General features: G+C 37.7%; 1 protein-coding gene across 9 annotated transcripts in view; it reads right to left on the reverse strand.

Moving 5' to 3' along the window:
* Positions 1–12,220, reverse strand: part of GRM8 (glutamate metabotropic receptor 8) — an 850,565-nt gene that overhangs the window by 96,898 nt on the left and 741,447 nt on the right. For all 9 annotated transcript variants that reach the window (XM_004471660.3, XM_071215255.1, XM_058297320.1 and 6 more), the window contains one exon: positions 2,579–3,514. In XM_004471660.3, coding sequence (XP_004471717.1) covers positions 2,579–3,514 — 936 coding nt within the window. The remainder of the gene's footprint in view (positions 1–2,578; positions 3,515–12,220) is intronic.

Genomic DNA, 12,220 nt, shown 5'->3' on the forward strand with positions numbered 1-12,220 from the left:
GAAGCTTCAAGTTGATAAGGTAGGGCTAATTGGCTGAGCACTGCAAATGACAATGGAGGACTGAAGAGCTCCTTGGTCCTTGAAATCAATAAAATGTATTGAAAGCCTTCTCTTAGAGTTAGAAAAATTGTATTCATTTCTAATATTCTTGTCAGTAATTTCAGCAATGGGGAAAAAGCAATGACATTCTCAGCATTTTGTATATCATTTTGAATAATAAAATATGCTTCACTAGAGAACAGTGGGTAAAAAATTTTAAAGAGAAGTTTTAGGATTACACTTAATTTTATTAGATAAAGTACCTCAATAGTAAAATTATAGCTATTTATGATAGATCTTGATGTAGAGTTGGTCTAAATTCAGCAACTCGAAGACTAGTCAAATGATTTGAGGATTCTACGATGTTCTGAAAATTCCTAGACTTACTGTTTCTTTTTGATTGTTCAGTCTTTTGCACAATGAATTATGTAATTAATACAAAATAAATTCCAATTAAAATAATTTATAATTTATCTTACATTGCATTTCTTTGACTTACTTTGATTCTACACTAGTCAAAAAACCAAAAGGAATTTTCTCTAGCCATGTCTGGTCATATATTTATTGGAATGGATATGGCCATATCCATAAATATATACAAAATTAATAGTCATGTTTCTCTTATAAAAATTAATATTATGCAATTTGATTTACTATGATGATGTCCAATAACTTGACGTAGGACCATGATTTTATTTCTTTTAAAAATGGAGGCAATGAAAGACTTATCTAAATGGAAAAACATCTTATTAGCATGTTAATTTGTTTCTCGCCTACTCTTGGAAGTCATTATATGAAAAGAAAAGTAGGCTCATTTATAAAGTGTAAAGGAAAAGAAAGAAAAAGGAAAGGAAGTTAGATGTCAGAGCTCAGGAGATTTTGCTTGGTTCAAATATTTTTCTACCAGAAAGTAGAATGTGTCACTTATCATTGCCCTCTTCAGATAAAATAGAATATAAAAACTGCTTCAAATGAAGCCTTTCAAAGTTTTCCTAGGTTAAATACAAATACAAGTACTGCTTAAGTTGATGTTATTAGTAAATCACAGAATACAGACATTTCCAAATTCTGAAAAACATTACTTCGCCCTGACAAGTCCAACCACACAGGTTTTGAGAGACTTATTTTTCAGCTCACACATTTCTTTCTTAAGTTAAACTTAGAAGTTTGATCCTAATATATTCCCATCTGCATATGTCAAAACATGTTTTCTGGTTCTTAGGCTTAAAGTCCCAAATTATCTTACTTTACTTTCCTGCCACATGCTTGTACTTACATAAAATATTCATGGACTTCCATCAGGTCGTACAAGTCATGAAAGGTCATAGGTCTGGAACCCAGGACAAGGTTGCTATATTTGGCAGCATGACTTCTGAAGTATACTTTTTGTCTGAGCATGGTTGAAATCCACATTGATCTCTTGGGGATGAAAGCTCATGCTAATGAGTTCTCCATCCCCTGTTAAATGCTATTACTCTGAATTAGCTGGGAATTTTCAGAGTCAAGCAGAGTCTCACTTGGAATGATATGGTCTACAGAATATAATTGCCTCCAGGGTGTTTGATTTCTCCACACTTTCTCATGATGGAGGATGGTATAATTTGTAAGTGCTCACTTGGGCCAAAAAGCCAGCCATTCCAAAGATAAGATGCTTTTGCCTCTGTTTGACGAGCTGGCTTATTTTCCATCCTATCACCCAAACCTTAAATTCAGGGTTAACTTTACTTCTTCTCTGGACACAGAACTACCTATATCCAGGTCGGCAATTATTCCCTTTCACAGGCAGATATTCTTCACTAGCAGTGTTTTATGTGGAAAAGGTCAATGGTGGGAAACTAGTGGCAAAGAAAAATTCTAGTGCATCCTCTTATTCTGGGAGATAAAGTTGATCTTCACCTTCTAAATAATTATGAACTCTTTAATGTAACTGCCCATTGCTGTCCTCTTTAATTCGTCACCATCATTTTCCACATAAGGAAAAGCAATGAGAGAGAATGCTGGGAGCATGCAGTAAGTTGGTTCACACTGATAGAAACCATTCCAGTATCTGTTTGTTGATTTGTTTTACCATGAAGGATTTTCCAAGACTAAAATAATCGTAATCATTAAGGGATGGCATTTCCCAGAGTCACATTAGATCCAGAAAAGGAGGCATTTCGTGATGCAATGTGATATCTCTGGTACAGCTCACCCCATGAATCACAGCTGTCCTTTCTCCCTCCCTCTTTTAATCAACATTTGGAAAAGAGCAGTGGTGTTAGGATGTAACAGAACTGGGAAGAGAGACCTACATAGTGATGGGAACTTCGTCAATCTTCAACCCGTCCAAAGAGGATACATTAAAACAGTTTTCATAGAAAATAATCCTATGTCAAAGCATATTCAAGGCAGAGTGACCTTGGGGATTTTTTATAAATTTAGCATAGACTGAAGCATCTTGAGAGAATATAAATGAAGCAAAGGGAAAGGAAGACTAACAACCTAAAGGGAAAAGTTAAATCCAGGAAAACAGTTGGCAAATGCATTTCTTGCTGCTTACCTTTTCTGCTGACTGGGCTGTACCAAAAAAGATGGGAATGAAAGCTAACCAAATGATGCAGGTGGTATACATAGTAAATCCAATAGGTTTGGCCTCATTGAAAGTCTCTGGAACACCTCTTGTTTTAATGGCATAAACAGTACAAGTGACCATCAAGAGGATACTGTATCCAAGTGAACAAATGAGCGAGAGGTCAGAAATGTCACACTTGAGCACTCCCCTGGCGTTCTCTGGGTCTAGCGTCCGCTGTTCTCCGTAGTCAATAATGATGTGTGGGGGGTCCACAACAAACCAGACAAACACCCCAAGGAGCTGTATGGAGATGAGGCTGAAGGTGATCACCAGCTGAGATGCTGGACTAATAAACTTCGGTGCCGTGACAGATTTCTTCCCCTGCTCAAATATTCGGTGGATTCGGTTTGTTTTGGTAAGAAGGGCTGCATAGCTGAAACACATGCCGAGTCCTAGGAAGATCCGTCGGAAGGAGCATATGATTGTATCTGGTGCCGCAATCATTAAAAAGGTGATTGAATAGCAGAGAAAAATCCCTGTTAGGAGCACGTAACTAAGTTCACGTCCCGAAGCCCTCACGATAGGCGTGTCATTGTAGCGGACAAAGGTCACGATCACAAAGGTGGTGGCGACGATCCCCAGGATCGCGATGAACACAGGCACGACGGCCCAGGGAGAATGCCACTCCAGCTTGATGATGGGGATACGCTGGCAGCCTGTACGGTTGATGTTTGGTCTCTGATCCAAAGGGCAAAGTTCACAGGAAAGCTCGTCCACCTGGTAATTGTATCCTTCACAGCGCTCGCAGTGCCAGCAGCAAGGGACTCCCTTCACCGTTTTCTTCCTCTCCCCAGGCTTACATGGCAAGCTGCAGACAGAGGCGGGGTGAGTGTGTTCTCTGCTAGCCCACTGCATGTCTTCCACCTGTGGGCATAAAAAATTAATGAGCCTTCCATTTTTCCCCATTTATAATATCCTAATCCTAGCCACAGGTTTGTAATAAATCACTGAATGCTGACAGTACAAATACAGTTTACCATAATAAGAGCCCAGTGTCTTTCCCTGATATTGACTTTATGAAAGTGTTAAATGATTGGGTCCAGTAAATCATTCACATCATCAACTTGATCAGTGTCATTAGTTCCCATTTACCTCCTCCATTCTGATCAGTCTGACATTTGGAGAAAGATTTATTGGCCCAAACAGTTTTAAAACTCAAATAATAAAAAAAAAAAGCCCCATGGAAAATGTTTTTGAGCCAATCACAAGTATAAATGTCAAAAGTCCTGAAATGCTGGATTAGGATATAAACATACATAAAATTTGATGCAAGCTTTCCCCCATATTGGATAAATTCAAATTACATGGGTCACTTTTGAAAGGAAATAGCAAAATGAGATATTTTAACCTCTGACTCATCTAAAGTGTTCCCAGAGATAACTGTGTTAATGATTTTGCTCCTGTGTTTACACTTGAAATATACTTTTTTCAGTCTTTCATTTCCAAATCTTGAAAAGATCTTGCTGAATGATGATAATGTTCTCCATGGGAAAAAAAGTAGTCCCACAGGTGGTTTAGGGCAGGGAGTTTAAATTGGTACAAATGTTCAGTATCTGCTTAGGGTCCTAAATTCCCCTTACTCTTTGGGTTAAATCACTGAATACCACTATTAAAATGAAAATGTTAATAAGAAGTGAATAATTTCAAACGTTGATGTCTTACCTTGTATTTGTTTACCTTATTGGATACAAAGTAATTTTAGCAGAATCCCAGTAGGGCAAAGCTAGAATTTATGAATGATAAAAGACCACTTATTATGAAAAGTAACTACTATCCAAGGTAAGTTTCATGAAGGCAGTTATGTGAACAGTGACTGGCACATAGTTTGCCCTCAATAAAGAAAGAAGGATAAAAGAGAAGGGCACCAAGAGGAGTTCTAAGGAATAAGGGCCCAATTTGAAAGAACTGGGAACTGGAAATGAAAGGTTTCTCAAAGAGTCATGGAAAAGGAACTGAAGGAATGTTAAAAAAAACAAAAACAAAAACAAACTTATATTCCTTAAACCAGCTTATTAATAGTCTGAAAGAAGAATTACTCTACTCTGCAGTACTGAGCCTTCAAGATGGCTCCCAATACCCTCATCTCCTGGAATTCATGAGCATCTGTCGTCCTCTCCCACACTGAAGAGGGCAAGAGGGCTGACCTATGTAAGCAATAAGATATTGTGGAAATAATGGCATTTAACTTCTGAGGCTAGGTCACAAAAGACATTTTGGCTTCTGTCTGGCCCTCTCTTCAATCACTCACAACAGAGAAGGCAACCATAATGGCATGAAAACTCTGAAACAGCCCTCTGGAAAGGAGCTGAAACCTCCTGCCAACAACTATCACCAACTTGCCAGGGACATGTGAGGTAGTCACCTAGAAAGTGGATCAGTGGGGAGTGGATGTAGCTCAGGCAGCTGAATACTTGCTTCCCACATACAAGGTCTCAGCTTCAATCCCTGCCCCCATACCTAAAAAAAAAAAAATTCTTACATTAGATCCTTTTGAGGAGGCACATCTCACATGTGTTTGTGTGAGAAGTGCCTCCTCAAACATTGGTATGGTATCTGACATCTTGACTGCAACCTCATCTAAGACCCTGAGCCAGAATAACCTGACTGAGCTGATCCCAGAATGCTGATCCACAGGAGCTACGTGAGATAAATGTTTACTGCTTTAAACCACTCAAATTTGGAGTTGTTATGAAACAATAGAAAATGAATACAGCTCAAATTAAGTTTACCCACTCCATGGCCACCAGCATTCTAACACTAGTAAAATAATCTGTTGAGAAGGCATACCGAGTGTGCTTGGTGACAGTGTACCCAAGAAAATGATCAAAAGTGTGAGGCATCAGAGATATCTATGCATCACTTTCAAGGTCACCTCCTTTTTGGGAACCAGGTGGCTGAGACTGTTCTCAAGAATGGATCTATGTCTTAAAGACAGTGTTCCTTTCTTGAACGTGGAGTGAATGGTTGAAGCAGAGACTTGTAGCCCCCAGTCTTGACACCCGGGGAGGGTTGTCTAATCGCTTCAAAACAGTAGAAAATCCAGGTGCATTTATTTTCAAACATCCTCCCCTGAGAAGGAAGATACTACTTTGTGTAATATAGGACATTCAAAATTGCTAGAGCTATCCTATCTGAAAAACCGTCTATAGTAACCCTACTAATTTACTATTAGGCTTTAAAGATTTGGAAAGGTTATTTTATTTACTTATAGGATTCCATTAAGAATGAAAAGGAATATCAAATTGGAAATTCATAGTAGCTTCTGTAAAAAATATTGAGAAAAAATGAAATGCTTTACTGAGTAGCTAAAGTATTGATTATATACCCTAGTGGACTTTTAAAAGATAACAAAATATCTTTTGTGAAGGTTATGTTTCAAAGCTAATTATTGTAAAACCAAAATTGAACTTTGTTTGAGACTTCTGTAGATTTAAAATGCTGTCAATAAAAAGAAATCTTAGAAACATTAGATTTCAGGATTGATGGAAACGTTAAAGGTCAACTTGTCTAACCACATCTGATGCTTTGATTCTCAATAATCTTTATTTTATAGAAAGAAGTAACACCTGTTAACCAAGTAAAATGCCTATAAGGAGGCCTCGTTACATAAGATAAATATTCATCATAATAAACAAAATATGAAATTTTCCTTCATATATTTTCTATGCACTAACCAAGGAAGAACTTTTTTTAATAAGTGGGGGGAAAAAAGCAATGACTATAGGAAAATACCACACTTTTCTTAATAGTTATGAATTTTCTTTAAGTTAAAAAAAAACAATATATATACTGGGGAGTGGGTGTTGCTCAGTGGTTGAGTGCCTGCTTCCCATGCATGAAGTCCTGGATTCAATCCCCCATACCTCCTAATAAAAAAATTAAAAAAAAAAACAAAAACAAAGCCCAATAGACCCAGACAATAAATGTGGCATTTTTAATGTACTGGAGATAACTTTAAGTATGTTTTAATAAACATATTAATGATGATCCTGTTAAACATATGTGACCTCATAATTTTAACCAAGTCTAATTATGTATAACTACATTATGTATTAATGTCATAGTTGAAACCTGGGAACCAACCAATATCTGCCACAAAGAAAAACAAATAACAAATGCTTGAAGGAAGATTTTGTAAATACATTAATATTTGAAGATAGTTTAATATGTTGCTAAATGGTAATTGAAAACATCACTAATTGAGAGTAAATGAAATTGCTTAATGTTTCAAAGGATATACATGGATCATTCAATTGTTTTATATTGCTATATTAAAATTTTGTACCATCTTTCATAATGGGAATATCAACAAAGGCCTTATTCATTCATATTCCAAATTTGTCTTTCTTTCCCTTGGCATTGTTCTGAGATTAGGACTTTTCCTATCTAGAATACACAATCTAACAAATGTATGATAGTTATAGACAAGACTTTGCAGGGACAAAAACAAAAAACAGAAAACAAACAAAAAAATTCACCAATAATCATTCATTCAGTAGGCTCCAATCCAGTGCATTTTATGAAATGTAAGACATCAACTGGTTTTCTGCTCTCAGAATCCCATTATTGTAAAGAAATATACAAACAAACACAAAAACAGAATGTTCTGAGTAAGCATGTTTGCATTTGTAATATTTCCTCTTGCCAGAAAAAATTTATAGTAATCTTTACTAAACTCTTAAACAGAACATTTTAGAGAATAATTTTTTCTTCCCTGTAGATTTAAACTGAAAAAAACAGTATAAGAATGTTTCACAATTAAATGCCTCACTCTAATTAATCATTTCTAGTATTTATTATAAAATTTGTACTCAATATTAATACCTTCATTATAGTGTTTATCCCAGATATTAACTGATACCTTTATTAATAGGATTCCCAAGTAATACTTTTAATTCTTTTAACATTGAATTGCAGTTTTCTGAATACGAGTGCTTTACATCATTGGTTAAGTTTATTCCTATTTGAGTTTTATGTCATATTTTATTTTCACCACTCTTTTGACACTTTTAGTTACTTTTATTGATATAATCTTCATTTCTAGACTCTTTTTTTAGACTTCTCTCTCCTGTCTTTTCTTTTCAGGCTCTAGCACACCCTTTAGTATTTCCTGAAAATCTAGTCCCTTGTTTAGAAATTTTCTCAGTTTCTGTTTATCTGTGAATATTCTAATCTCACCCTCATTTTTGAAAGACAGTCTTGTTGGATATAAGATTCTTGGCTGGAAGTTTTTCTCTTGTAGAATCTTAAATATATCAGACCACTGTCTTCTTGCTGCCATGGTTTCTTGTGAGAAATCAGCACTTAATCTATTGGGAATCCCTTATATGTTATGCATTGCTTTTCTCTTGCTGTTCTCAGAATTCTCTTTGTCTTTGGCATTTGACATTCTGATGAGTATATGTCTTGGAGTTGGTCTATTCAGATTTTTTTGGATGGGCGTACATTGTGCTTCTTGGTCATGGATAGCTATGACCTTCAATAGGGTGGGGAAGTTTTCTACAATTATTTCTTCAAATATTCCTTCTGCCCCTTTTCCCTTCTCTTTTCCTTCTGGGACACCTATGACACACATGTTTGCATGTCTTTTGCTGTCATTTAGTTCCCTGAGACCTTTTTCAATTTTTTCCATTCTTTTCTTCATCTGTTTTGTATGTTCAATTTCAGAGGCCATTTCTTCAAGGTCACTGATTCTTTCTTCTGCCTCCTCAAATCTGCTATTATATGTTTCTAATGATTTTTAAAATTTCATTGATTGTATCTTTCCTTCCCATAAGATCTCTATTTTTTTATGTATGCTTTCAAATTCTTCTTTGTGCTCATCCAGTGTCTTCTTAATATCCTTAATCTCTTTAGCCATCTCATTGAATTTATTAAGGAGATTGTTTGAACATCTGTGATTACCTTTCTCAACTCCTTTATGTCATCAGGAGGCTTATCTTGTTCCTTTAACTGGGCCATAGCTTCCTCTTTCTTGGTGTGGATTGTAATTTTTTGTTGGTGTCTTGGCATCTGGCTTACTAGAGTATTTATTCTAGGTGCAGTTTTTCTCTTTAGTTTAGGGCTTCCTGCCCTTTCTCCCTTGTTTGTTGTGCAGTAGGAACCTAAGATGTAATTGGTGCTATAAGCTGTGGTGGGTCAAGCTGCCCTCATTGCCCCAGGGATCCATTAATCTTCTCCCAATCTTCTCCTTTGCCAGGGGTAGGGACAGAATCACAGCTGTGTGGAATAGTCCAACTCATGCAGGCCTAGACTGTAGTTGCCCAGAGAGACTGATGAAGCTTCATGCCCTTTCTCCCTGCTTGGGGTGGGTATGGAGCTGCAGGGGTGGACAGCAATCTATGCAGAGCGGGTCCAAGGTAACTGCAGTTGCCCTGATAGACTTCTGATTATTCAGTCTGTGCCAGCCAAAGGTACCTGCAGTTATGTGGATAGGCTGGTGCAAGGCCTGTCAGCCTCCTCCCTAGTCAGAGGTGGGGCTGAAGCCTAGTCTAGGGCTGCAGGCCGATCTGAGTAAAAGAAGCTGGTTCTTATCTTCACTGTGATTTTCAGTAAGCCTGGCTTCCCCTCATGTGTGGGCAGAGTCAAAATAGCAGCCACTAGCCTCTTTCTAACTTGGACAGATTCATACCCCCACTGTTCCTAGGGTTATACCTTAGCCAGCTAAGTCTGCTAATCAGTGGCTGAAATTGGTAGCCAACTCTCTCCTCCTCCCATGTTTTTGGGAAATGGAGCTTCCAATTTCATCCATGAATAGCACCTGGGGTGGCTTGCACTGCCACAGTAGGGTAATCACCAGCCTCTGCAGCTTGGCCAGTAATTTCCTGGAAAGGCTGGCACAGGACCCCGCAGCTTCAACCCTGCTGGAGGTGGGGCTGGGGCCTAGACTATACCTGCAATCTGACCTGGATGGAAAGAAGCTGGACCCCACCAGCACTGTGATTTTCAGTCCACCCCACTTGCCCTCGTGCCAGGTACAGAGTGAAGATGGCAGCTACCAGCCTGTTTCTGATTCGGACAGACACACAAACTTTAGCTGTTCTTAGGATTATACTTTAGCCTGTTGAATTTACTCATTAGTAGCTGAAGTTGGTGCCCAACCATCTCTTCCTCTTCCCTTTTTGGGAAGTGGAGTTTTTAATTCCAGCTGCGGAACAGCTCCTGAGGCGACTTGTGCCTCCAGTGGAGGATGGGCCCTGGTCTCCGTGGCATGGAGTGCTCTACTTACAAATCTTCTCTGCAGATGGGCATTCTCCTCCTTCCATTCCCTCAAGGATGTTGCAAAATGCTCTTCTGGCCTCCTGAAGCCCCCAAACAGTTGCTTCAGCAAGCTCCAGAGAGCTCTGGGTGTTTACTAACTGCACTGTAGGGCAGGAGCTGACTCTAGGAGCTCCTTACTCCGCTGCCATCTTTCTTTGTCCGTTAACTTTTGACAAGGGTGCCAAGACAATTGAATGGAAAAAAAAAAACACAATCATTTCAATAAAATGTGCTGGTACAAAAGAATGAAGAATGAAGTTGAAACCCTACCTCAAACCATACACAAAAATTAACTCAAAATTGATCAAAGATCTAAATGTAAGAGCTAAATACTCTTAGAAGTGAACATAGAAATAAATCTGCATGACCCCAGATTTGGCAATAGATTCTTATATATGACACTAAAGGTATCAAAACAAAACAAAAAAATAGATAAATTGGATTGAATCAAAATTAAAAACTATCAAGAAAGTGAATATATAATGCAAAGATAAGAGCAAATTTTTGCAAATCATAAATTTTTAAGAGACTCGCAACTAGATATATAAGTAATTCTTATAATTCAATAATGAAAAGACAAATAATCCAATGAAAAATGAACCAAGAATCTGAATAGTCTCCAAAGAAGATATACAAATTGCCACAAAGCTCATGAAAAGATGCTTGACACTATTAGTCACCAGGGAAATGCAAATCAAAACCACAAGGAGCTATGATGCCATATCAGTACAATGACTAAAATTTTAAAAGTCAGGTAATAACAAGAATTGGGATGTGGAGAAATTAGAATCCTCATTCATTGCTGGTAGGAATGTAAAATGGTGCAGCTGTTGTGGAAAGCTGTCTGTTCTTCAAAAAGTTAAAAATAGAATTACCATATGGCTTGGCAGTTCCATTCCTAGGTATATACCCAAAAGAACTGAAAACAAGCGTTCTCCCAAAAGCTTGTACATGAATGTTTTTAGCAGCATTTTTCATTACAGTCCCAAAATAGAAACATGCCAAATATTCATTACCTGATGAATGAATGAACTGCTTGATGTAGTATATCCATACACTGGTATATTATTTTATAATACTGATACAAACTACAAATTTGGATGAAACTTGATAATATTATGTTATATGAAAAAGGCACCAGTCACAAAAGACCACCTATTGTGTCACTTCATTTTACATGAAATAGACAAATCCATAGTGACTGAAAGTGAATTAGTAGTTGCCAAGAGCCAGGGTGGGGTGGGAGGGGGGAAATGGAGTACCTTAGTACTTTCAGGCAAATATCAACAGTCAGTGCTTTATTTGCTGTACAAAAAAGCATATTCCAGGCCTGCTGTTTACAAGGCACGTGATTCAGTGTGGAAATTCAATAGTGACCCAAAACATGGTCCCTGCTCTCCAGACACGATATGGAGGGGAAGAGAGGTAAACTAAGAGCCAGTCACAGCTCAGCATGAGACTCCTTGAGAGAGGACTGCGGAAATGCTGCTGATAGAAGAGCGTGCAGCAGGGCCGACAAGACCAAGTTTTCTGGATGTGAAGGAGATAAACTAGGGAAGAGGATCTCAAGAAAGCACCAGGCAAAAAGAATTAAATATGTACTCTGACTCATGGCAAAAAGCCAAGACACAATGGCGAAACTAAAGGTATTAAGAATAGCAGGAGTATAGATTAAAGGTATTGGGTGGAGTGACAGAATATAGGGTAGGAAATAGTTTAGATGCCCGGGCAGGAAGGGCTATAAGCCATTGGAAGGAGACACTACCTTAAAGGTAGAAGGGACCTTCTGAAGTGTTTTAACCAGGACATTGTATCACTTTGTAATCTTCTTCCCTTCCACTTTCACAGTGTGTGATTGCAACTTTTTATTTTTTATTTTTATTTAAGGAAGCATTTTTGTTAATTAGGTAGTTCTTAAGAATCACTTAAGGGGTTCACTTAAAATACATATTCCTTGGAACCAATCCTAGAGATTACAATTTAATAGGCATGGACAGGGATCCAAAATGGCATTTTAAAAAGAAGTCCCTCTCCTCCAGTCATTCTGACATATATAATTAAAAATCTTAGTTCTCTAGGCACCAATTTGAACTATATTTTCCTCAGGAGAGTGGGGACCAGGTCTATTTTTCCATGACTGCAACCCAGAGCCTAACAACTAAGATGTTAATAAATATTTATTGAATGAATGAAGAAGGAATAGAAGAAAGAGTAAATAGGCAGTTCTGCCCTTCACTGAAAAAGGGCATACAAAGGAATGACTGGGTTTGGGTGAAAAAGAGGTCATGACTTGGTTGCCTCTGGGACCCT

The sequence above is a fragment of the Dasypus novemcinctus genome, chromosome 5 (assembly GCF_030445035.2).
Source record: "Dasypus novemcinctus isolate mDasNov1 chromosome 5, mDasNov1.1.hap2, whole genome shotgun sequence".
Classification (NCBI taxonomy): domain Eukaryota; kingdom Metazoa; phylum Chordata; class Mammalia; order Cingulata; family Dasypodidae; genus Dasypus; species Dasypus novemcinctus.